The sequence below is a fragment of the Emydura macquarii genome, unplaced genomic scaffold (genome assembly GCF_026122565.2).
Source record: "Emydura macquarii macquarii isolate MOO-44397 ecotype Brisbane River unplaced genomic scaffold, CSIRO-AGI_Emac_v2 contig_1253, whole genome shotgun sequence".
NCBI classification, from domain to species: domain Eukaryota; kingdom Metazoa; phylum Chordata; order Testudines; family Chelidae; genus Emydura; species Emydura macquarii.
In genome coordinates, this window is record NW_027131390.1 from 40376567 (window position 1) to 40398490 (window position 21924).

General features: G+C 46.6%; 1 protein-coding gene across 1 annotated transcript in view; it reads left to right on the plus strand.

Annotated features, from left to right (window-relative positions):
* LOC137153355 (lanosterol synthase-like) overlaps window positions 1-21924 on the plus strand; it is a 74611-nt gene that overhangs the window by 39651 nt on the left and 13036 nt on the right. Inside the window, exons 12-18 of the mRNA XM_067548580.1 lie at window positions 3496-3552; window positions 5280-5351; window positions 7946-7996; window positions 11276-11425; window positions 15330-15426; window positions 19189-19294; window positions 20748-20813. Of these exons, the coding sequence (XP_067404681.1) occupies window positions 3496-3552; window positions 5280-5351; window positions 7946-7996; window positions 11276-11425; window positions 15330-15426; window positions 19189-19294; window positions 20748-20813 (599 nt within the window). The remainder of the gene's footprint in view (window positions 1-3495; window positions 3553-5279; window positions 5352-7945; window positions 7997-11275; window positions 11426-15329; window positions 15427-19188; window positions 19295-20747; window positions 20814-21924) is intronic.

The window sequence follows — 21924 nt, forward strand, 5'->3', positions numbered from 1 at the left end:
TGGACTTTTTATTTTCTCATCCATCCCCGAATTCCTTTGTCGTCGACACTGTAAGTGAACCTGGCAGACAGCACCATGCTAAATCAACACCCTATGACAAGAACTGGAAACGACTGGATTTATTTGGATGAAAGTTGTATGGCTCTGTGGATGTAAGGGAAGGCGGTGGATGTGATATACCTTGACTTTAGCAAAGCTTTTGATACTGTCTCACACAGTATTCTTATCAGCAAGTTAAAGAAGTATGGGTTGGATGAATGGACTATAAAATGGATAGAGAACTGGCTAGAGCATAGAGCTCAACGAGTAGTGATCAATGGCTCCATGTCTAGCTGGCAACCGGTCACAAGCGGAGTTCCCCAGGGGTCGGTCCTGGAGCCGGTTTTGTTCAACATCTTTATTAATGATCTGGAGGATGGGGTAGATTGCACCCTCAGCAAGTTTGCGGATGACACTAAGCTGGGGGGAGTGGTAGATACCCTGGAGGGTAGGGATAGGATACAGAGTGACCTAAACAAACTGGAGGATTGGGCCAAAAGAAATCTAATGAGGTTCAACAAGGACAAGTGCAGAGTCCTCCACTTAGGAAGGAAGAATCCCATGCACAGCTATAGACTGGGGACCGACGAGCTGGGCAGCAGCTCTGCAGAAAAGGATCTGGGGGTAACAGGGATAAAAAGCTGGATATGAGTCAGCAGTGTGCCCTGGTTGTCAAGAAGGCTAATGGCATATTGGGCTGCATTAGGAGGGGCATTGCCAGCAGGTCACGGGAAGTGATTATTCCCCTCTATTCGGCATTGGTGAGGCCACATTTAGAGTATTGTGTCCAGTTTTGGGCCCCCCACTACAAAAAGGATGTGGACAAGTTGGAGAGAGTGCAGTGGAGGTGCAACCAAAATGATTAGGAGGCTGGAGCACAGGATTTATAAGGAGAGGCTGAGGGAACTGGGCTTGTTTAGTCTGCAAAAGAGAAGAGTGAGGGGGGAATTTGATAGCGGCCTTTAACTACCTGAAAGGGGGTTCCTGGGAGGAGGGGGCTAGGCTGTTCTCGATGGTGGCAGATGACAGAACAAGGAGCAACGGTCTCAAGTTGCAGGGCGGGAGGTCTAGGTTGGACATTAGGAAAAAGTTTTTTACTAGGAGGGTGGTGAAGCACTGGAATGGGTTACCTAGGGAGGTGGTGGAATCTCCATCCTTCGAGGTTTTTAAGCTGAGGCTTGACAAAGCCCTGGTTGGGATGATATAGCTGAGGTTAGTCCTGCTTTGAGCAGAGGGTTGGACTAGATGACCTCCTGAGGTCCCTTCCAACTCTAATATTCTATGATTCTATGAATCAGCAACCCTATAGTTTAGGGTCACTAATTATCAAGCCTGTATGGCAAAATACAATCAAATCAACTACTCAAGTTTAACACCTTCAATCGATCTAAAAGAAGAGTTCAGGCCATTATCACTTCTTGGGAGGACCTCGTTGCAGGCCTCTGTAGACACTGCTGATACAGCTGCTCACTCCATCTCAATGGGATCATGAATGGGAAATAGACCCCCTCCATTCTCCGTAGGATATTTCTACACTGGGGTGTCCCAAACATAGACATATTCACCACAGAAATAAGAAGTTCTCCCAGTTCTGCTGCAGGGCCAGCCTGGGTATCATTCTCTCATAGATGCCATTCTCTTCCATTGGAACAGAGATTTCCTTTATGCCTTTCCTCCAATTCCTCTAATAGTCATGCTAAAGATAAGAAAAGAAAGAGCTAGGGTTATTGTCATAGTGCCCACATGGCCGAGACAGACATGGTTTCCAAACCTTACTCAACTGGCAATTTGCCCACCAACCACTCTCCAGCCTGTTCTTCACCTCCATTCTCAGGATGCTGGACAGATCCATCACCCAAATCTGCAGGTTCTCTGACTCAAGGCATGGTTCCTCAATGGTTCCGAAGCTTAGAGATGTCCTGCTTGGAAGATGTAAAAGAAGTGCTATTACATAGAAGTAAACTCACCATTGGTCACACATATATTCAAAAGTGGAAGAGATTCCGACTCTGGTGTGACTCAAGACACATTACCTCTACATTGTCTCCAATACCACTTGTGCTAAACTACATCCTAGAGATAAAAAAGGCAGGATTAGCTCTAAGCTACGGCAAGGTGCATCTTGCAGCCACCACAGTCTTTCATCATGATAGATGGTTACTCTGTGTTCGCTCATCCTACAACAAAGAGATTTCTCAAGGGTATGGGTAACCACTTCTCACAAATCATATGTCCTACACAAGCATGGGACCTCAACCTTGTCCTCAAGTGCCTTACAAGGCCTCCTTTCAAACTTATGGCCACATGCTCTCTTATACATCTCTTTATGAAAACTGCATTCCTAATGGCCTTTACCTCTGTTTGGAGGATTGGAGAGATGGGGGCTTTAATGGTGTTACCCTCTCTTTACAATCTTTTTTCAAAGACAAGGTTACATTATGACTGCACCCCAAATTCCCTCTGAGAATATCTTCAGTCTTCCACATAAATCAGCTTATTCACCTCCCAGCTTTCTTTCCCAAGCTGCACTGGGACAAAACGGAGGCAATAGTACACACCCTTGATGTCAAGAGAGCGTTAGCCTTCTATTTGGATAGGACTAAGCCTTTCAGATAGACCTAAGGGATCCTCAATCTCTAAACAAAGGCTCTCTAGATGGATATTGGGCTGCATTGCCTATTGCTATCACTCTCACAACCTTCAACCTCCTTCTGAACTTTGAGTTCATACACGAGATCTCTTTTTACCTCCATAGCCTTTCTCAAGAACGTTCCAGTCACAGAAATATGCAGAGCAGAAACGTGGTCACCTTCTCATACATTTGCTGAACATTATGCAGTCACTCACTACTCAGCATCCCATGCCATATTAGGCTCCACAATATTATCTTCAATATTAGATTCTACTACAAAGGCTCATCGCTCCATCATTGTTCTGCTGCAGAGTCACCTACAGTGGATCCCCCATAAGGACGCTATTCAAAGAGGAAGACGTTACTCACCTTATTCAGTAACAGTGGTTTTTCGAGATGTGTCCCCCTATGGGTGCTCCAGAACCTGTCCTCCTCCCTTCTGCTTCAGAGATTGTCTCAATGAGCTCTGCAGTAGAGAAGGAACTGAGGACGGTTTGCCCACACAGACTAGATAGCCTCAGGGCAGAGCAAGAGATGGGGAGAGCGCATGTGCGGGCCGAACAGACACTGCTACCTAATATCTCTGATCTGAGATTCAGGGACGTGACTACACCTACAGTGGAGCACATATAGGGACACATATCTCGAAGAACTACAGTTACTGCACAAGGCGAGTAACCCTTTCTTGTCCCTTCCTGCAACCAAAATGGAACGTGGTTTTGCCATATTACACATGTAGTTATTACTGGAGGGAAGAGGAAGGGGAGACCTCTGTCTGAAAGATAAGTTCTTCTCAAGGTTATTGCACGTACTCTTTGTTTCAGGGGACCAATGGAAGTCAGCTCTGGGATACAGCATTTGCCGTCCAAGCCTTCCTTGAAGTAATTATTTTTCTTGTGTAATTTCTTCCTTTGTTGCATTTTCAAATCCTCAAGGGGCACATCTTTTATAGGTGAATTATCTATTATTTTCAATTAAATGTTTATCAAGTGTAAAGATCAAAACTAGACATTCAGAACACAGTAATACTGTAGCTAACGTGTCCTGCATGGAGATTGAGGGTGGAATGTAAAAGCCCAGTACAATGAATTCACCTTGTTTGCGTGCTCAAATCAGTAAATGCATCCTGACTTATCTGAGTTGTGTATGTCAATGCAGGGGTGTGCATTCAGGCAGGTGTGCACATAGTGTCAGGCTTTGACCATCTGGTAGTTTGAAGGCTGTAATGTGTATCTGATGGCTATCAGTTGTATTTTAAGGACATGGCTGAGAATTACTGTGATATCACACCTTTTGGTAAGACCTTTTAAAATTGCACCTGACTATCTGCAAACAGAGCCCAAGAGGAAGAACAGCTCTGAACTGAATCCGCAGGTGGACTCTCCATTCAGTGTGTCTGTATCCTTTAATTTGTGTTAATCCCCATCTTGGGGTGTCTCTGTGGACACATGATGCCACACAGCCATATGAGCGCTGGCCTGCTTATGAGCAGGTGGTAATGCTATTTTAGACACCTCTTCCAAGGATGCCCCGACTGAATAATAGAATAGGTTGATGAGCCGTTCTGCATCTTCCTATGTGCTGTACAGAGTAGGGAAAGAAGGCCGAGGCATCTAACAAGGCTGATTATTTTCAGAACAGGGGACCCTGCCCCCCGCCACAGTGGGTGATTACAGAGACTTGATGCTGAATGCCCTGGGCAGTGAGATAGGGTTTGTCACACTGTCTGGAGGGCTCACGACCAAGACTTGCAACCTGAGAGCAGAGTGTCAAAAAGCAGGGCAGACACCCCAAACTGGTGGTATGTTATATAGTTAGATTTCACCAACTCAGTAACAAATGTGAACTCCCAAAGTAGACAGTAGTCTCACCATGGAGTCACAGACAGTCTCCTTAGACACTCCAGTCTATCTTGCCACCCAGGCAAGCTGGACTATGCGATAAATGGTCACTTATACCAAAGATCACAAAATATTCAGGTTGGTCCCAGTCCCAAGAGACCAGTCACTTACCCCAGGTCAATTCATACCTTAGATCTCACATGAAAGACAACCCTTGTAGCCAATCCTATAATAAACTAAGTAAAGGTTTATTAACTAGGAAAAAGAAATAACAGGGTTCTGTACATGTTAAAGCAAGAAAACATTTACACACAAATGAATTTCAGTCAGTGATTCAAAAGATGACAGAGCTTTAGTAATATGTCAATTTAAAATTTAAAATGTCTTTCATGGCTAACCCATGCCTAGCTGCATGGGGATCTCCTTGCTTATGGTTAGGAATCCTTGCCCCTCCGAGTCCAGACAGCATAAAAGAAATTCAATTTCTCCTTGTCCCCTTCACTCCAGAGTCCAAACTGATGGGATGAGTTCATGCATAGGTCTCTCCTTCCTGGAAGGAGTGAGACATGCAATCAACAGGGCCTCTCTCCTTTGCTGCTACACAATACCTCATGTGCCTTCAATGGGCCATCTTGTATGCACTCTGCTTAGCACAGATTCCATGTGATCTGTTGTAATTTATTTCTTTACTATAGTTATAACGGCTCTTGATCACAGCATCTCGCTGTTAAGTCTCATTATTTTATGTGTCCATCTCCCTTTTCTAGGCTGGAGCTCAGGGCTACCCAGAATTCAGTTCCTGTCTGAGTCAAGCACATGGGTTTTTGGAAATCAGCCAGGTGAGGATGGAGCATAGAGCTGGAATAATATAAGTGCTAATCATAGAATCATAGAGTTGGAAGGGACCTCAGGAGATCATCTAGTCCAACCCCCTGCTCAGAGCAGGACTAACCTCAGCCAAATAATCCCAGCAAGGGTTTGGTCAAGCCGCAGCTTAAAAACCTCTAAGGATGGAGATTCCACCACCTCCCTAGGTAACCCATTCCAGTCCTTCATCACCCTCCTAGTGAAAAACTTTTTCCTAATGTCCAACCTAGACCTCCCGCCCTGCAACTTGAGACCATTGCTCCTTGTTCTGTCATCTGCCACCACTGAGAACAGCCTAGCTCCATCCTCCCTGGAACCCCCTTTCAGGCAGTTAAAGGCTGCTATCAAATCCCCCCTCATTCTTCTCTTCTGTAGACTGAACAAGCCTAGTTCCTTCAGCCTCTCCTCATGTCTTGTGCTCCAGCCCCCTAATGATTTTCGTTGCCCTCCGCTGGACTCTCTCCAATTTGTCAACATCCTTCCTGTAATGGGGGGCCCAAAACTGGACACAATACGCCAAATGCGGCCTCACCAATGCCGAATAGAGGGGAATGATCACTTCCCGTGACCTGCTGGCAATGCTCCTACTAATGCAGCCCAATATGCTATTAGCCTTCTTGGCAACCAGGGCACACTGCTGACACATATCCAGCTTCTTATCCACTGTTACCCCCAGGTCCTTTTCTGCAGAACTGCTGCCTAGCTCGTCGGTCCCCAGTCTGTAGCTGTGCATGGGATTCTTCCGTCCTAAGTGCAGGACTCTGCACTTGTCCTTGTTGAACCTCATCAGATTTCTTTTGGCCCAATCCTCCAGTTTGTTTAGGTCCTTCTGTATCCTATCCCTACCTTCCAGGGTATCTACCACTCCCCCTAGCTTAGTGTCATCTGCAAACTTGCTGAGGGTGCAATCTACCCCATCTTCCAGATCATTGATGAAGATGTTGAACAAAACCGGACCCTGGACCGACCCCTGGGGCACTCCACTTGTGACCGGCTGCCAGCTAGACATGGAGCCATTGATCACTACTCATTGAGCCCTATGCTCTAGCTAGTTCTCTATCCATTTTATAGTCCATTCTTCCAACCCATACTTCTTTAACTTGCTGATAAGAATACTGTGAGAGACAGTATCAAAAGCTTTGCTAAAGTCAAGGTATATCATGTCCACCACTTTCCCCACATCCACAGAGCCAGTTACTTCTCCATAGAAAGCAATCAGGTTGGTCAGGCATGACTTTGCCTTGGTGAATCCGTGTTGACTGTTCCTGATCACCTTTCTTTCTTCCAAGTGCCTTAAAATGGATTCCTTGAGGACCTGCTCTATGATTTTTCCAGGGACTGAGGTGAGGCTGACCAGTCTGTAGTTCCATGGATCCTCTTTCCTCCCTTTCTTGAAGATGGGCACTATATTTGCTTTTTTCCAGTCCTCAGGGACCTCCCCCAATTGCCACGAGCTTTCAAAGATAATAGCCAATGGTTCTGAAATCACATCAGCCAACTCCCTCAGTACCTTCGGGTCCATTGCATCCGGCCCCATGGACTTGTGTATGTCCAATCTTTCTAAATAGTCTTGGACCTATTCCTTTAGCACTGCGGGATGTTCACCTCCTTCCCATTCTGTGCCGCCCAGTGAAGCAGTCTGGGAGCTGACCTTGTCTGTGAAAACAGAGGCAAAAAAGGCATTGAGTACCTCAGCTTTCTCCACATCCTCTGTCACTAGGTTGCCTCCCCCATTCTGTAAGGGGCCCACACTTTCCCTAATCTTCCTCTTGTTGGTAACTTACCTGTAGAAACCCTTCTTGTTCCCCTTCATATCCCTTGCTAGCTGCAACTCTAATCATGCTTTGGCCTTCCTGATTTCATTCCTGCATGTTTGAGCAGTGTTTTTATAATCCTCCCTAGTCATCTGACCAAGCTTCCACTTCTTGTAAGCTTCTTTTTTGTGTTTAAGTTTACCAAAGACTTCTTTGTTAAGCCAAGCTGGACGCCTACCATATTTGCTATTCTTTCTGCACATCGTGATGGTTTGTTCCTGTGCCCTCAATAAGGTTTCTTTAAAATACAGCCAGCTTTCTTGGATTCCTTTCCCCCTCATATTAGCCTCCCAAGGGATCCTGCCCATCAGCTCCCTGAGGGAGTCAAAGTCTGCATTTCTGAAGTCCGGGGTCTGTATCCTTCTGTTCTCCTTTCTTCCTTTTGTCAGGATCCTGAACTCGACCATCTCATGGTCACTGCTGCCTAGGTTTCCACCCACTTCTACTTTCGCTACCAAATCTTCCCTGTTTGTGAGCAGCAGGTCAAGAGAAGCACGGTCCCTAGTTGGCTTCTCCAGCACTTGCAATATTGGTCAATATTGGCATGCTGACACACTTGTATTTGTTTGTCTCCACAGCCTATATTGGGTTTTCTGCCTTCATTCACATCTAATGTATTATTAATTAATTGTTATTGTTTTTTGTTTTAGTGCATCTGTGAGCCACATCAGTGCGGGGTGGATGCTCCTTTTTTTATAATTGCTGGCATGTTTTCCATCCTCCTTGATATGTGCTCATTATATCTCTTGCAGGTTCTGGATAATCCACCCGACTACCAGAAGTACTATCGCCAGATGAGCAAGGTATGTGCCCAGGCCTGGCACTGCTGGTTGCAGGTGATGTGTAGATCAGAGACTAAATTTCCAGTAGTAAATCCTGCTTTCCTTATTTTCTGCACTGTGATTTTCCCCATACGTTTGTGGGAGGAACAAAAATTGTATAGACTTTGAAATGTGTTTAACATTAGGAAGTACATTGAGGGACCAATTCCGATAAATTAAATGCAACAGTTAAAATAGTATTAACACAACATCCACTTCTGCAGTATAAAATAACTGCAGCAATTACTCCAGTGTTTTTATACTAACTTTTATAAGTATGTGAACATAAGATATTCTCAGTCCCACATGGGTCCTCAACAGGATTAGAACTCACAGCCTTGAGTGGCACAAATTGAGTTTTTGGCATCAGCCCTATGCTGAATACGTAGGCTATGTTAAAAGCCTCCCTTCCAGAGAAAGGGTGTGGCTAGAGTTGTGAGAGTGAGGTGAGCTACCAGAGTGTGTGAGCAGGCAAGACTGTCAGAAATCAGGAGGGTTTAGGAGAAAGAGCAGAATGCTGGCAGAAGAGAACCCAGGTACAAAGACTGGGGGAGGGAATAACCCTGCCCGAAGAGGGCAAGGACCTTTCCCAGGCCTGGAGGCCTGAGGGAAAGGACCCTGCCAGAAGGGGAAGATAGAACTGGACATTTAGTTAAGCACTGCCACACCCAAGGAGGCCAGGAGGGACCCCCGTCTGAGCAGGGTGTGGATATTAAATCAAGGGGCACGGGGAAGTAACCCAGGGAAGCTAGCAGCTTTCCTGAAGTCACAGCATGAAGCTGCTATTTGTAGGGTCTATGGGTTGGGACCTGGAATCAAGGATGGGACCGGGCCCCTCCACTCCATACCAGCCATTCACTGGAGGGGCAAAAGCCCAAGCAAAGAGGCAAGGGCCTGTGAGAATCAGAGACAGGACTGAGAGCCAGCAGGGAGTGGCCACCTTAGAGAGGCTATATTACCCTCCCCCACCACTAGAGGGTAGAAGAACACTAAGGAGTGAAGCAGTTCCCTGACCTACTGCTAGAAGGAAGCGCTGGACCCACTGAGGTAGAGGAAGAGCTTTGTCACAGCTATTTGGACAAGTAACCAGAAGAAAAGCAGTACCACAGTTTAGGCCAATGTGGTTAGTTCTGGGGAAACATTATTCTGCCTTTTAAAAATATTTTTAAAATGTAAATTTCACACTCTCACCTGTGAGGGTCTCATGTAACCGGCCAGGCAAAGCCAGGGGACACGCAGCCAGACACACCGTGAGCTCCAGTTCTCCACTCTGCTGTGGCACTACCATCCTGCGTTACAGCCCCCGTTGTGCTAACCCTGGGCCTGGCCTGCCACAGGGCCTCCCGCCATGCTCAGCTGTGCAGTGAATGTGTCTGTGTGGGACTGGATTTCATACACCACTGGCACTTTCCAAATCTAGATTTGATCCCAGCCCCTAGGGTGAAAACTATTGCACTAGTTTGTTACCCACACAAACTAGAGCACCCCACCTTTTCCCTACCAATGGCTCAAAGTGCAACCTGGTCAGTTTAGGCACCCCCACCATTTCCCTTCCATAAGCTCAAGGCATAAGGCACCTACCCTTATCCAGAGGGCTCAGAGCAAAACCTGGGGGTCGATTTAAGTATCTGCCCTTACCCATTTCCCTTGGGGCTCAGGGTTCTACGACTCCGTGGGACCTTTTCCCAGTGAATGAACCTTACAGGGAGGTGCTTTAAACATCCATTTATTAGAAACACACACAGAATACATATGCTAAGCAAAGCCATTAAGCTCACCACTCCCAATATACTGGGAATATCACCCAATGGCCAGTCGGGATCCACTCGCATGGGTGTTCCAATGTCTCTACATGTCACGTCATGCAGAGGGGTAAAAGTTCTGGCAGCTTGATTTTAAAACTGGAGTCCGGAGTTGGCTTTCCAAAGAGCTTGTTTTTCATTTACATTATACAGGTAAAACTAATTACCTCTTTTATCTCTACTAATTCAATACCCTTTGTAACAAAATATAAGCAGTCATGCACTGGCACCCATGTGTCCTCCTCCTTGCCCAAGTATTTTACATAAGACTTCTCATGCCCAAATTATAATTTATTTGTGACCTTCACTGCTTGTGCAGATGGTCGGCATAAATTCACTAGTCAAAGCTTATCTTATCTACGACCCATTGTACTTAAGTTTCTCTGTATCCTCCCTAAAACTTCCCAATGCCTTTGTGTCTCTTCTTCATAACCTTTGGTGATTATAACTCTTGTTAGGGGTATTCCTGAGGTAGGGGTATTTTATCAGCAGTGGAGAGTTCTGTTTTTAGTGATTTCGTGAGTTTTTAGGCACCCGGTTTTACTTGGTCACAGATGGGGTGAGAGCTGGGTAGGTTGTCATCATAGCAAGACGCTCATGGTGCCACCTTGATGCTAAGCAGAGACTCTTCTGGCTCCCCAGCCTCCTGATGGATTCAATGGGTAGGATGGTTACAAGAATGATCATTTATTTATTGTTTGTATAGGACCCATTAGTATACATGGGACTGTGCAGACAACCTGCTGCCCAGTAGCCCAAGACGGTTTTAGAGCCCCTTTTCCTGTGTGTGTTTTATTTTAGCCCTGTTCTATTTGTCCTTTGTGCTCATTGACCTTTGTTAATTGCTTCTGTGTCGTTTTTAACACACACCTGTTGTTATCCTGTCTTTGGTTGTTGTATAGCATGTGGCTATTTGGCTATTTCCTGTTTCCTGTACTACTATGTAAAATAAATGAACCCTGTCACTCTTCCTTCTGTTCTTCCCCATTCCTCCTTCCCTATTCTCACTGATGCCTAGAGGTTTTCCCCTTGCTGCGGACTGTACCTGTCAGAGCCCCAGTATAGGTGTGCACAGGAGTGAGCCAGATGGTCCCAGGTGTGGTTCAGGCAGTGCGTGGTCTCTGAAAGGCTGCAGTAAAGGTCTGTTCATTTGAACCTCCTGGGTTGTGTCTCATGGTAGCTGGTACCGTGTCCGATACCAAAGCAGGGACATTTCAGCCCTGTGGGTCTCACCATTCCTTCCCTCGTGGACTCTCCTGCCCAGCCATGACTTCTGTGCACTCTATGAGGAATCATATGTTTGACCATGGGGATCCCATTTTGTGTGCACACACGGAACTGTAATTTGGGGCTCGGTGAGGGGCTTCACCTTCCCCTGGGCAGCGCCAGAGTGTGGCAGGGGAAGGGTTCCCTGGCTGTCCATGCTTCTGGTGCTAAGTTGTGGTGCTTGACTCCCCAGGGCGGATTCTCCTTCAGCACCCGTGACTGTGGCTGGATTGTGGCTGACTGCACTGCGGAGGGGCTGAAGTCGGTGCTGCTGCTGCAGGAGAAGTGTCCCTTCATAGCAAAGCCTATCCACACAGGACGCCTCTTCGATGCTGTGAATGTGGTAAGAGGCGTCAGGGGCCCGATGGGGGGAAGCAGAATGGGGAAGCCCAGAGGGGAACCCCTGGTGGTAAAGACGAGGTAGCATGAAAAGAAATGGCATTTCAGGGTATTTGTGCATGGAATTCTCCGACTCTTCTCATTAGTGGCCTGTTAATGTCCTGTGACTGGGGACACTGTTTGCTGAAATGAAACAGCTGTTACGGGGTGGCAATGTCTGCGCCACTGTTAAGGTTACAACAAAATTTCTATTTGAAGTGGAATTTTGCAGGGTTTCTAAGAGCTCCATAATTAGATCAGCCTGAAGATGGTTTGCCAGGATTCCATTTCTGGGAAAGATGTCAGGTTATGGTTATGTCCACACTGTGGTGTAAGCCTGGGCTCACATTTGAGCTTGAGCCCAAACCCCCCTTACTGTCTACACACAAATCTCTCTAACTTGGGTTCAGACCTAGGATCCTGGGACCCTGCAGGGACAGAGTCAAGTCAAGCTGGGATCCAGGGTTTGAGTCCTATTGTTTTGCAGTGTAGACACAGCCCTGCCCAGTTCTGGTCCTAGGAGTCTGCCAAAGGATTCCCACAATCCCATGAGCCAGCTCCCTTTATCATCTCTGTTCCAAGAGTCACCAATTGACTCCAGGGAAATGGAATCAAGCCCCTCTTGAGGTGGTGCAGCAGGTTGGTGAATCAGTGTTTAACCTTTCCATTGTCTTCTGAACACCGAGCTGCAAACACCCCCTCAGAGACCTTCAGTGTTTGCAATGGAGACTGAACAGAAGGAGTCTTTTGCAAAGTGCCCTGCTTCATGGTCATGGGAACACAGCCAGATTTTGGTGAATCTTTGGTGCAAAGTCAGCTAAACAGTAAGTTTTAGTTAGTGTAGTAGGAATGATCACGCATACCAGCACACAGCAAAGAAGCTGGCAGTTATGCAAATTTACTGGACCAGTGACTGGTGCAGGGAGCACATTAAGCAGTTCAAGATGAGTACAGGAAAACCAGGGATCAGAACTGCACCTGGGGCAGCTCACCGACTTCATGCCTGTTTTATGAAGAGTTTGTCCAGGTGCTGGGTACTGCACCCAGCAAGAAGCCAGTGGTGATGTATGATGACCTGGTCAGCTGGGAAGGTGCCTGCTGGCCCCAGAATCCAGCATAGGGTATGGTGGGAGCCAGCAGCAGGAACCAAGTGAGGCCAGCAAAGTGACTTTTGCTGAAACTGGTCCCAGAGGAGGCTTCGCAGCAGGAGCAGCAGCAGCACATCTGGGGGCTGTACTTTTATTATTTATGAATCCCTGGCAATGCACAGTTAAGATATTGCTTCACACACCCCACTAGCCACAGCCTTAACTCTGTCCCATTGGGGCAGCTGTAGGAGCTGGGCTTATCACAGAATGTTACTCATCCCAAACAAAAAGTCCCCCTGGTTCCAACCAGGAATCGCATTCCTGCAGTCCCACAGTCCATTGTAGCTGGTACATGCCAGGGGCTGACAGGGAGCACAATGGGCTCATTGAGGTGCTGCTCCTAGTTTCCAGAAGCATAATCACAATTAAACAGGCTAATGATGTATCATGCGATCTTCTACCATTGACGTCCAGCGGTTTAGGGAGATATTACCCACTTACAATGCAAGGATATTATAAAGTGCTGGCATGCCTACAGGGCAGAGCTAAGGGTCTGTGGTGGTGGGTGTGAGCCAACACCTTCATTCTGTTTTGAGGAGCTGGTTGAAATGTTTCACACAGACTGGTTTTCTCATGGAAGATGCTGATTTGACAAAATTGAAAAGTTCTGTGAGGACGTCAATTCAGCAAAAATGTCAAAACTTATTGAAATGATTAAGGTCAAAATATTTCTTTCACCTTTTGTTATAATTTATATATACTACAAAAGTCCAAATATTTTGATTATATATACAAAAAATTACCAAGATTATACTGATTATAATAGCAATGATAAATGAGCAAAACAATTACCAATTTCATTACCAATTCCCAATCAGAATATCAGTCACTAATTATGATATCAAGGTGGCAAAAATATTTTAAAAAAATATTAAAAATCAGATTTTATTTAATTTAAATACAATTTTCTTTTTAAAAATAAGATCATTTAAAATGAATATAATCTATTAAAATAATTTACATTAAATAAAAATAATATTCAAACAATATAGTTTTGCTGCTGAAGTTTTAAAGAAAACCAAACCATTGAGTTGTGAAGTCACTGACTAAGCACTTGGAGCCAGAGTTTGCTGGAGTTCTAAACCAGTATTTGACAGCAGTAACATCTTCTTATGATGCAGAGAGAATATTTTCTTCATTGCAATTTATTCAACTAGTTCACTTCAATCACTAATTCATTCAAAGCTGATAAAACGATTTGATTCATTTGATTGATAAATTTGAATTGATTTGATAAAGCGATTTTTGATTTGAAATCCACCAACTTCAATCATGTTGCAAAAGAGTGAAGATTCAATCACTGCAGATGTACGTGACTCAACCATGTTTTGCATGAAGATTGTGACTTAACAGATCGACCATATTCTGACCACCCTAGCAAGACAGTGACTAAGGTCAAAACACGCAACAACCTGCTTGGAAAACTGGCCAGAACAGCACGGGGCACCAACGCCCAAACATTACGCACTACCACCTGGGCATTCTGTTACTCAGCGACAGAGCACTGGATGATCGACATACAACTTCATTCACCATTTGTATTATTTCAGGCACACTTAAATCTACTCCGCTACCATGGTTACCAGTTTTCTGCAGTATTACTCCACCCAGTATTCACAGACAGGAAAGCGTAGCAAATCTTGTGACAAAATTGCTTGATATGCCACGTCTATAATTAATTAAAGACTTGTTTAATCTACCAGTTGGTCGTCTGCCCTCACTGTGCCTGTTGTGGATAAATTTACTGGTTGAGGGATTACTGGTAGAGGATATGTGGTGATTTTCGTGGTCCACAGAGAAAGTGACAAATAATTATTTTGTTTTGAGCTACACTCAACGTCAACCCGGGTTTGATTTACCACAAAGGCAATAGAGCCTTCTGAACCACTTTCGTACTGGACATGGAATTTATGCGGCAGCAGAATTTCAGTGGCATTTTAGAGACAGTCCACTACGTTGAAATGGGCAGCCACAAACCATGACACACATTGTAGAGGACTGCAAAATGACATAACTTCCTGGAGTTCATCTTCCTGCCTTGAACATTGTTGATAAGAACACTGTGGCTTAGTTTGACCAAATAGCATATGCCAAATCAACATAGGTGCATGTGACTAGGAACAGACTGGAAAACACAGCCCACCACTATTGGCTTGTGAGCACAAGGTAGGCTTGGCTGGCAGGAGCCTGTGGCAGGGCCGTTAGTGCAGCACCTCTTGCTGCCCATGGGGGTCACTCATGAGTCCTAAGAGGGGAGCAGCATGTGAAGGCAGGCGGGTCGGGGCTCCTGAATGAGGAGGCTCAGTAACAAACTGGCTCCACCTGCAGTGGGTTGCGACTGAAAGGAAATGGGCAGGTTGCCCCCCGCATGTGTGGGAGAGAGATCAGGGCCATTCCCAGTCCCAGCGAGGGCGCGTGGGGTCGCTGCTCACTGACCCAGTGCTGAGAGCACAGCGCCTTTCCCCAGCAGGGATTCTGCTCACAGCACAGACTCCACGTGCAGGGAACTCATTCGCTCAGGTCCTGGGGTGCAGAAGTGAGCATTTCCAGCTGGCTCTGGGGCCTTGGAGAGCTGGCAGCTGTTCCATGGAGATGGTAAATGTGCCTCTGGCTCTGGCCAGCTCCTGGCCTCTGTGCCAGAGAGGGATTGCATGGGGGATGTGGAGACTTATAGTGGGGTCACAAGGCTGGTTCTGACTCTTTCCCTCTGTGTCTCGGCAGTTGCTGAGCCTGAGGAATCCTGACGGAGGCTTCGCGACATACGAAACCATGCGGGGCGGCCGGCTGCTAGAGCTCCTCAACTCCTCGGAGATATTTGGTAAGGGTAGTGTCAGGGCAATGATGTCAGTTACAGCCTGCTGCCAATCTAGGCAGTGGTCTCTCCCTCCCCACTGCCTGTGCACTGCTGTGGGAAGCTGAGGAACCCCTGTGTCTTTATGCACTTAGCAACTCTCCCCTCGAGGGCCCAGGCTGTTTTCACCAGAGGTGCCAGGTGGCCTGCAGGCCCGTGCCGTGGGGGCTGCCTCTCCACTCCCTCCTCACTGCCTCCCTGCAACCATGGGCTTAATTAGGAGGGGGACCATTTCCTCCCCCGCCAGCTCAGTCTCCTGTGGAGGGGTGCTGGAGCAGAAAGGGAGGGGAAAGGAGGCCAGTATCCAGCTGCGAGAGCATTGGGTCAGCAGCAGTGCTCCCTGTTCTCCTGTCCCTCCCCTGGGGGCAGCTGATCAGCTGTGGAGCAGGGTAAGGGTGAGGACACTGCTCAGCACCATGGAGGCAGAGGCAGCACCAGCCGGGGGAGTCAGAGCCAAGAGTCCAGCGTCCATCCCATGGGTTGCACACAAGGGGAGGAACCAAGTGAAAAGTGGTGAAAAGCTAAAATAAATGACAGGAGAGCAGGCCCCTCCCACTGCCAGGAACCTTGTGTTTATACCAGTCTGTACAGCACCTGATATGCTGTTGGGGCTATCAAAATACCCAGAGACAACAGCCGTAATTTGCTGGAGCGCCTGCGCTGTTCATTCTGCTCTTTGATCTTATGCATTCTGTATTTGTCTTTTCTTCTCTCTCTGCCTGTCTCTTTCGTGGTGGGCAGTATGTACAAGTAAGGACATAAGTGTCAAATATATAACCGACAGTATGTGATAGAAGTATATAAAATAAACAGCTACTGTGAAAAAAATTAGACCAACACGAATGATTCAAGGGCTGGAAAATAAGCATCCTAATCAGAGGTGTAAGAAGCTCAACCTATTTAGGTTATCCAAGAGAAGGCTAAGAGGTGATTGGATCACAGTCTACAAGTAACAACAAGGGGGAAGATATTTTCAATAGTAGAAAAACATAATGAGTGCTTGTCAGAGTATATATACCCCATGCCGGCCCAGCAATCAAGGGGTTAATGAAGGTACTGGGGCCAAGGCTGGTTGGCAGCCCCACAGTAGCTGGGAGAATAAAAGAGCTGGGAAGAAGGGGGGTGGGTTGGCTGCCAGAGGAGCAAGTGGGCTGGAGAAGGAAACACTGGCTAACAAGCAGCAGAGAAGCCTCACAGAGATGACACAGGAGGAGGGATACTGGATTTACAGGCTGTAAGAGCCTGCAGAAACCAGAGAGCACAGGAAGGAGCTCGGGCTTCCAGATCCCTGAGCGCAAGGACCTGCTGACCCTGCCTGGCATAAGGGGAAAACCCAAATACCACAGTGGGACTCAGGCAGAAGAAACTGACCGAGTGCCCCGCCAGGCTGAGCAAATTCTGGTGCAAAGCTTCATCTGACCAAAGAGGGGGGCTGTCACATTGACACTGCCACTCAGAGGTAATGAGTGGAAAATGAAGCAAGACAAATTTTAACAGTGAGTGTAATTATAATGTCAATGTGCATCTTTCTAAGGCCTGGTCTACACTGCTGTCCCATTGACGTATTTACAGTGCTATACCACAGTGTCTTCATGGCGCTGCATCGACGGAAGATGCCCTTACTCCTTTCAAGGAGCTGGATTACTGCATCAACCATCTGGGGCCAATTGAGCAGATTTCCATGACCCGCTCACTCACTCCCGCTGCATCATTTGTTGCAGAGCCGGTAGTGCAGACATACCCTAAAAGATGTGCTCTAGTGCAAACAGAAGTTCTTCTTCAAGTAGATTCCGATGTGTATTCCAGGTAGGTGTGTGCACGTCCCATGTGCCGGAGCCAGAGACTTTTGCCTAGAAGTAGCCATAGAGGGGCAGTGCTTGCGCCTCATGTCTGTAGCCCCTCCCTTGGCTGTAAGATGGTGCCTCCCTGATGCTCCCAGTTCTTTCTGAACACCCGTTGGCTGGAGTCAATGCTCTGTGTGGTTGTAGTCTGACAATTTCACATTCAGCCTTTTCTTAGCCTAATTTATTGTAGATAGTGAGTTAGTTAGTGTTAGTTAGTGGGGGAAAAGGTTATAAAATATAGTGCTAGCAGTTGTGCTCCCAGAGAATACCCTCGCCAGGGTTCAACTGTAGCCCTTTGTGTGTAGTGGCGATTCCCACCAGCAACCCTCACATGCCGTGCTTGCTCTGTCTCGACAAAGCCCATCCTAAAAAGCGCTGTTCGATCTGTAGATTGGTCAAGAAGAAGACTCAGCTGGCACAGGACCTTTGCCTCAAATATCACTAGCTTAACTGGCCATGTGTCCTGACCCGGTACTGAGGCCCACCTTGGGCCGCAGATCACCCTCAGGCTTGGAAAGTGCTCCTGCTTCTTGTTCCGGGGCAGGCATCTCTCTGAAGAGGCACAGAAGCCGTTCTCCATCGTCTGCACCAAAGAAGAGGTCTCATAAGATCAATTGTGAGCGCTCCAGGTCACAGGGTGGCTTCTGCATCCCCTGAGAAGAAGGCGGACCAGCCTGGGGCAAAGTCCGGTGCGTGAGATGGTCCTGGTACCTCTGACCCTCCCTCTGTACTGAGTAGGGAGGGCAGGAACCTTGTACTGTGAACTCCAGTTCTGGCTTTTAGGCATCTGTTGAGTCCTGTACTGATGTGGGTGATGCTGGTACTGCCCATAGCTGGGACATTGGGGATATTCAATGAAGTTGAAAGGCAGCAAATCCAAAAGTAATGAAAGGAAATACTTTTCACACAACATGTAATTAGTCTGTGGAACTCTCTGCCCAGAACTTAGCACGAATCAAAGACTGATTGGACTTTGTATGGCGATCCCAAATATCCAGGGCTCTAACAGTTCATGAGTAAATAGTAAAAGAGTATTGGAAGGGAAATATAATGTCCAGCTCCAGGGCTAAATCTCCAGCTATTCGAGACCAGGATGAGACGTCCATGCGGGGTAGATTATCCCACAGCTGCCTCTGCAGGGTTCTTAGCCTTCTTTGGAAGGCACTGGTGCTGGCAGCTGCTGGAGACAAGACACTGGGCTGGATGGACAGTGGGTCTGATCCAGTCTGGCTGGTCCTGGGTTATATCAGCATTTTCCAGTTCATGTTTACTTTCTGACTATTTTTTCTCCCTTGTGTAGCTGTCTGCTTTTCCCTCTCTCTGCCAGTTCATTCCTCTGCTTCTTGCCATTTTATTCTCCCCACAGGCTCCTTCATGGAGTCCCCTACTGAGATCTCTCTCCTCCTCCTCCAGGATCTCCTTCCCCACATAGTCACTACCCTGGGCTCTCTCTTCTCATATGCATTTACCCAAGCCCCTCTACTCTCCACTCCTTCTTGGGTGTGTCTCCCCCTTTGATCACTGCCACCTCTTTGGCGGGCTTCCCTTCCTCTTGGATCGCTAGCCTTGGGATAAATCTCCCCCATACCTCTCCCTATTGTGGGTCTCTCCCCCTCACCCAGAGTCTCTCAGGGTCTCCCTTCCCTGCTTTAGGGGTCTCTTATCCAGAAAATAAGGGAAAATGAAAAATGATCAAAGAAAAATATTTTAAAGTAATTAAAAGAAATCCATGCAATATTTTGAAAAACTGTCAAGTGTGTCAATTTAAACAGATACAGTTCAACTGCAACCTGGGCTAGAGCATATCTTGTCCCACCTGTTTCCTCTTGCTACTGCTGGCTACCCCTCTCTACTGATAAGAATAGTCTCTTCTCATGTTTTGCAGCTGACACTATGAGAGACTACACCTGTGTGGAGTGCACCTCATCAGTCATGCAGGTGCTGAAACTCTTTCATGAGAAATTCCCTGAGCACAGGGCACAGGAAATAAGGTACTGGAGAAGAGAAGAGAAGGGGAGGGGGAATTGTTAAACTGAGACACCTGAAACCTTGGATTCAGAGTTTATTGTCACTTGGAGAGAACTTGCACCCTGGGGAAGTCAATACAGTGATGACAGCTGATATTAATGCAAATGAACAGAATAAGCTTGTGAAAATAATAGAGCTGGTTGAATTTATTGGGCAAAGAGTAAATTTGCTGAAAAATGCTTTCGGGGGCATCAAAACTATTTGTGAATATGGGGCAAAGTCAGCAAACATATTCATCAAAAACAAAACAGAACTGAAAATAAAAGTTTGGAAATATCAAAATTGTTTGTTTTGAACAAATTGAAATGAACTGTTTTGAAAATGTCATTGAGATTTGACATTTCGTTTAGTAAATGTTGGTTTTGGTTTGACATTCACAATGTTCCATTTTGACCTGAATGAATTTTTTAAAATGTTTTGTTTAGTCACAAAAAAAAAATTCAGTTTGTTTCAAAATGAACCGTTAAAAAAAAAATTTCTGGTTCAACCACTGAACCTAAAAATCAGTTATTCACTCAGCTCTAGAAACAGGGGTAGAGTTTGCTTACCTGGCTGGACCAGTGAACCAGATGGTTGATATCTTGCCCCGTGTCAGATTAAGAAGATGGACCCTCAATTGTGCAGTGTGACACAGATAGAAAACCATTCTTCCTAAATCCCAGTACAGCAAATTATAAACCGATCTGTGTGTGAACCTACCTTATGTGCAAGCTAAACATGAGAGCCTGCCTCCCTGAAACAGAGTCGTTTAAAGAAATACACCAAATTAATGAATAACCATGGATCCATGCAATATTCTCGGCAAGTCAGATGCAAATCTGCCCACAGAAATGCTGGGTCACTACTCTCAGTGTATTTGCTTCATATGTTGCCCTTGTTCTTGCACAGGACACCAGGCTCTGTGACTTGCACTGGCTGCCAGTTGATTTCCAGGTGAAATCCAAGGTGCTACTTTTGCCCTAATAAACCCAACCTGCTTTTGGTTTGTCTACCTGAGAAGCTGCCTCTCTCCCGAGCTGACAAAATCTCAGGCTAAAAATGGGAGAACATCCTATCATGGGCCCACCCCAATTTTATCCTGAGGAGATGCCAGCTCAGACCTCTCAATAGCACCACATAGGAGAGAGGCGGCCTCTCAACTGTCCAGTTTGGCCTGAAGAGACAGGTGTAGTGTGTCATAAAGGACACTGGCCACAGGCTCTGGGGAGCCACGGCAAGATCTGCTGACGCTCTCAGCCACACTCTGCCTGCTTGTTCAGGCCAAAATATTTAAAGCTGAGTGCTGAAAGTCAGACACCCAGGTCTGGATTTAGATACCAAAATAAACCTGGCCTGGTTTGCAAGCGCACTGAGCATCCACATCTCTGATTGGATATTTGCAACTGTAAAGAAAATACTTGAACTCCTTTTGTCTAGCGAGACGCTCCAGAAGGGCCTGGAATACTGTCGGAAGGTGCAGAGAGCTGACGGGTCATGGGAAGGGTACGTAATGTTATGCACCTATGGGGTATTGTAGTGACTCCAATTATAATGGGTGTTGGGGGCCAGCAGACTGACTCAGGATGACGCAGATTTCCCAAGGAAGGACTGGTACGCTGTGCCTACAGTCAGGACATTGTAAATCCACACTGACAGAAAGCACCCAGGTTTGCAGTTTACAGGAGCGCAGAGCAGGGCCTGGGAGGAGCCAGCAAACAGAGCTGAGAACAAGGGAGTTTGAGTGGGCCTTCGGGGCAGTGGGTGAGTTCTATGGAGTTGTGTGTCTTTGTTTATGTTTTGTTATGTTTCATTTTTTGACCCTTCAGTTTGCAGTAGCTGGTAGTGGATGGTGTACTGAGATCAGCTGACCTTAATTAGGGGGTGGGGCTTCCCTAATTAGGGGCCTATAAAGGCAGCCACTCAATCAGGCAGCAGCACAGCTTCACCAACACAGGAGCCAGCAAAGAGAGATGAAAATGAGCAGAGTTTGGGGAGGGAGTGTGTGGTGTTCTGGTATATTTGGGGTGCTCACTGAGGGTTGTTTTGGTGGTTTTTTGTTTTGTTTTTGTGTCTTTCTTTGACAGGAAATAGGGGGAAGGGCTATGACAGATACAGAGGTGGTAGTGGTAATCACTCAAACAGTGGAAGAGACAATGAAGATGGCTGGATGTGGAAGCTTCAGGATGTACATAATCCTGGAAGGGGTACCTCAAAAAAGCTTCGTTTGTATGAAGTGCTTCCTCATAGAGCTGATGGAAGAGAAGATTTGAGGGTTGGAGATGCAGGTGGAAATTCTGGTTGAGTTTAGAAGGGGGTTCGAGCAGATGATGGAGCAAAGGAATGAGTAGGCTGCAGGGAAAAACTCAGACCTGAAGATGGAAGCAGGACCAAGGAACTCTGAGTGGAGAATGCTGGGTGAGGAAAGTAGCCAGTGGAAGCATGTGACTGTGAGAACCTAGCAGAGGAAAAGACGGGCTAGTGAAGGAGATATAGAGCTCAAAAATAGTTTTGCGGAGTTGGAAAATGAAGAAGGGGCACAGCAGGTGGTTACTGAAGGTGGAAGGACAAGGAAGAAGAGAAGAGCAGCTAGCCCTATACAAAGAGTGGATGAGCC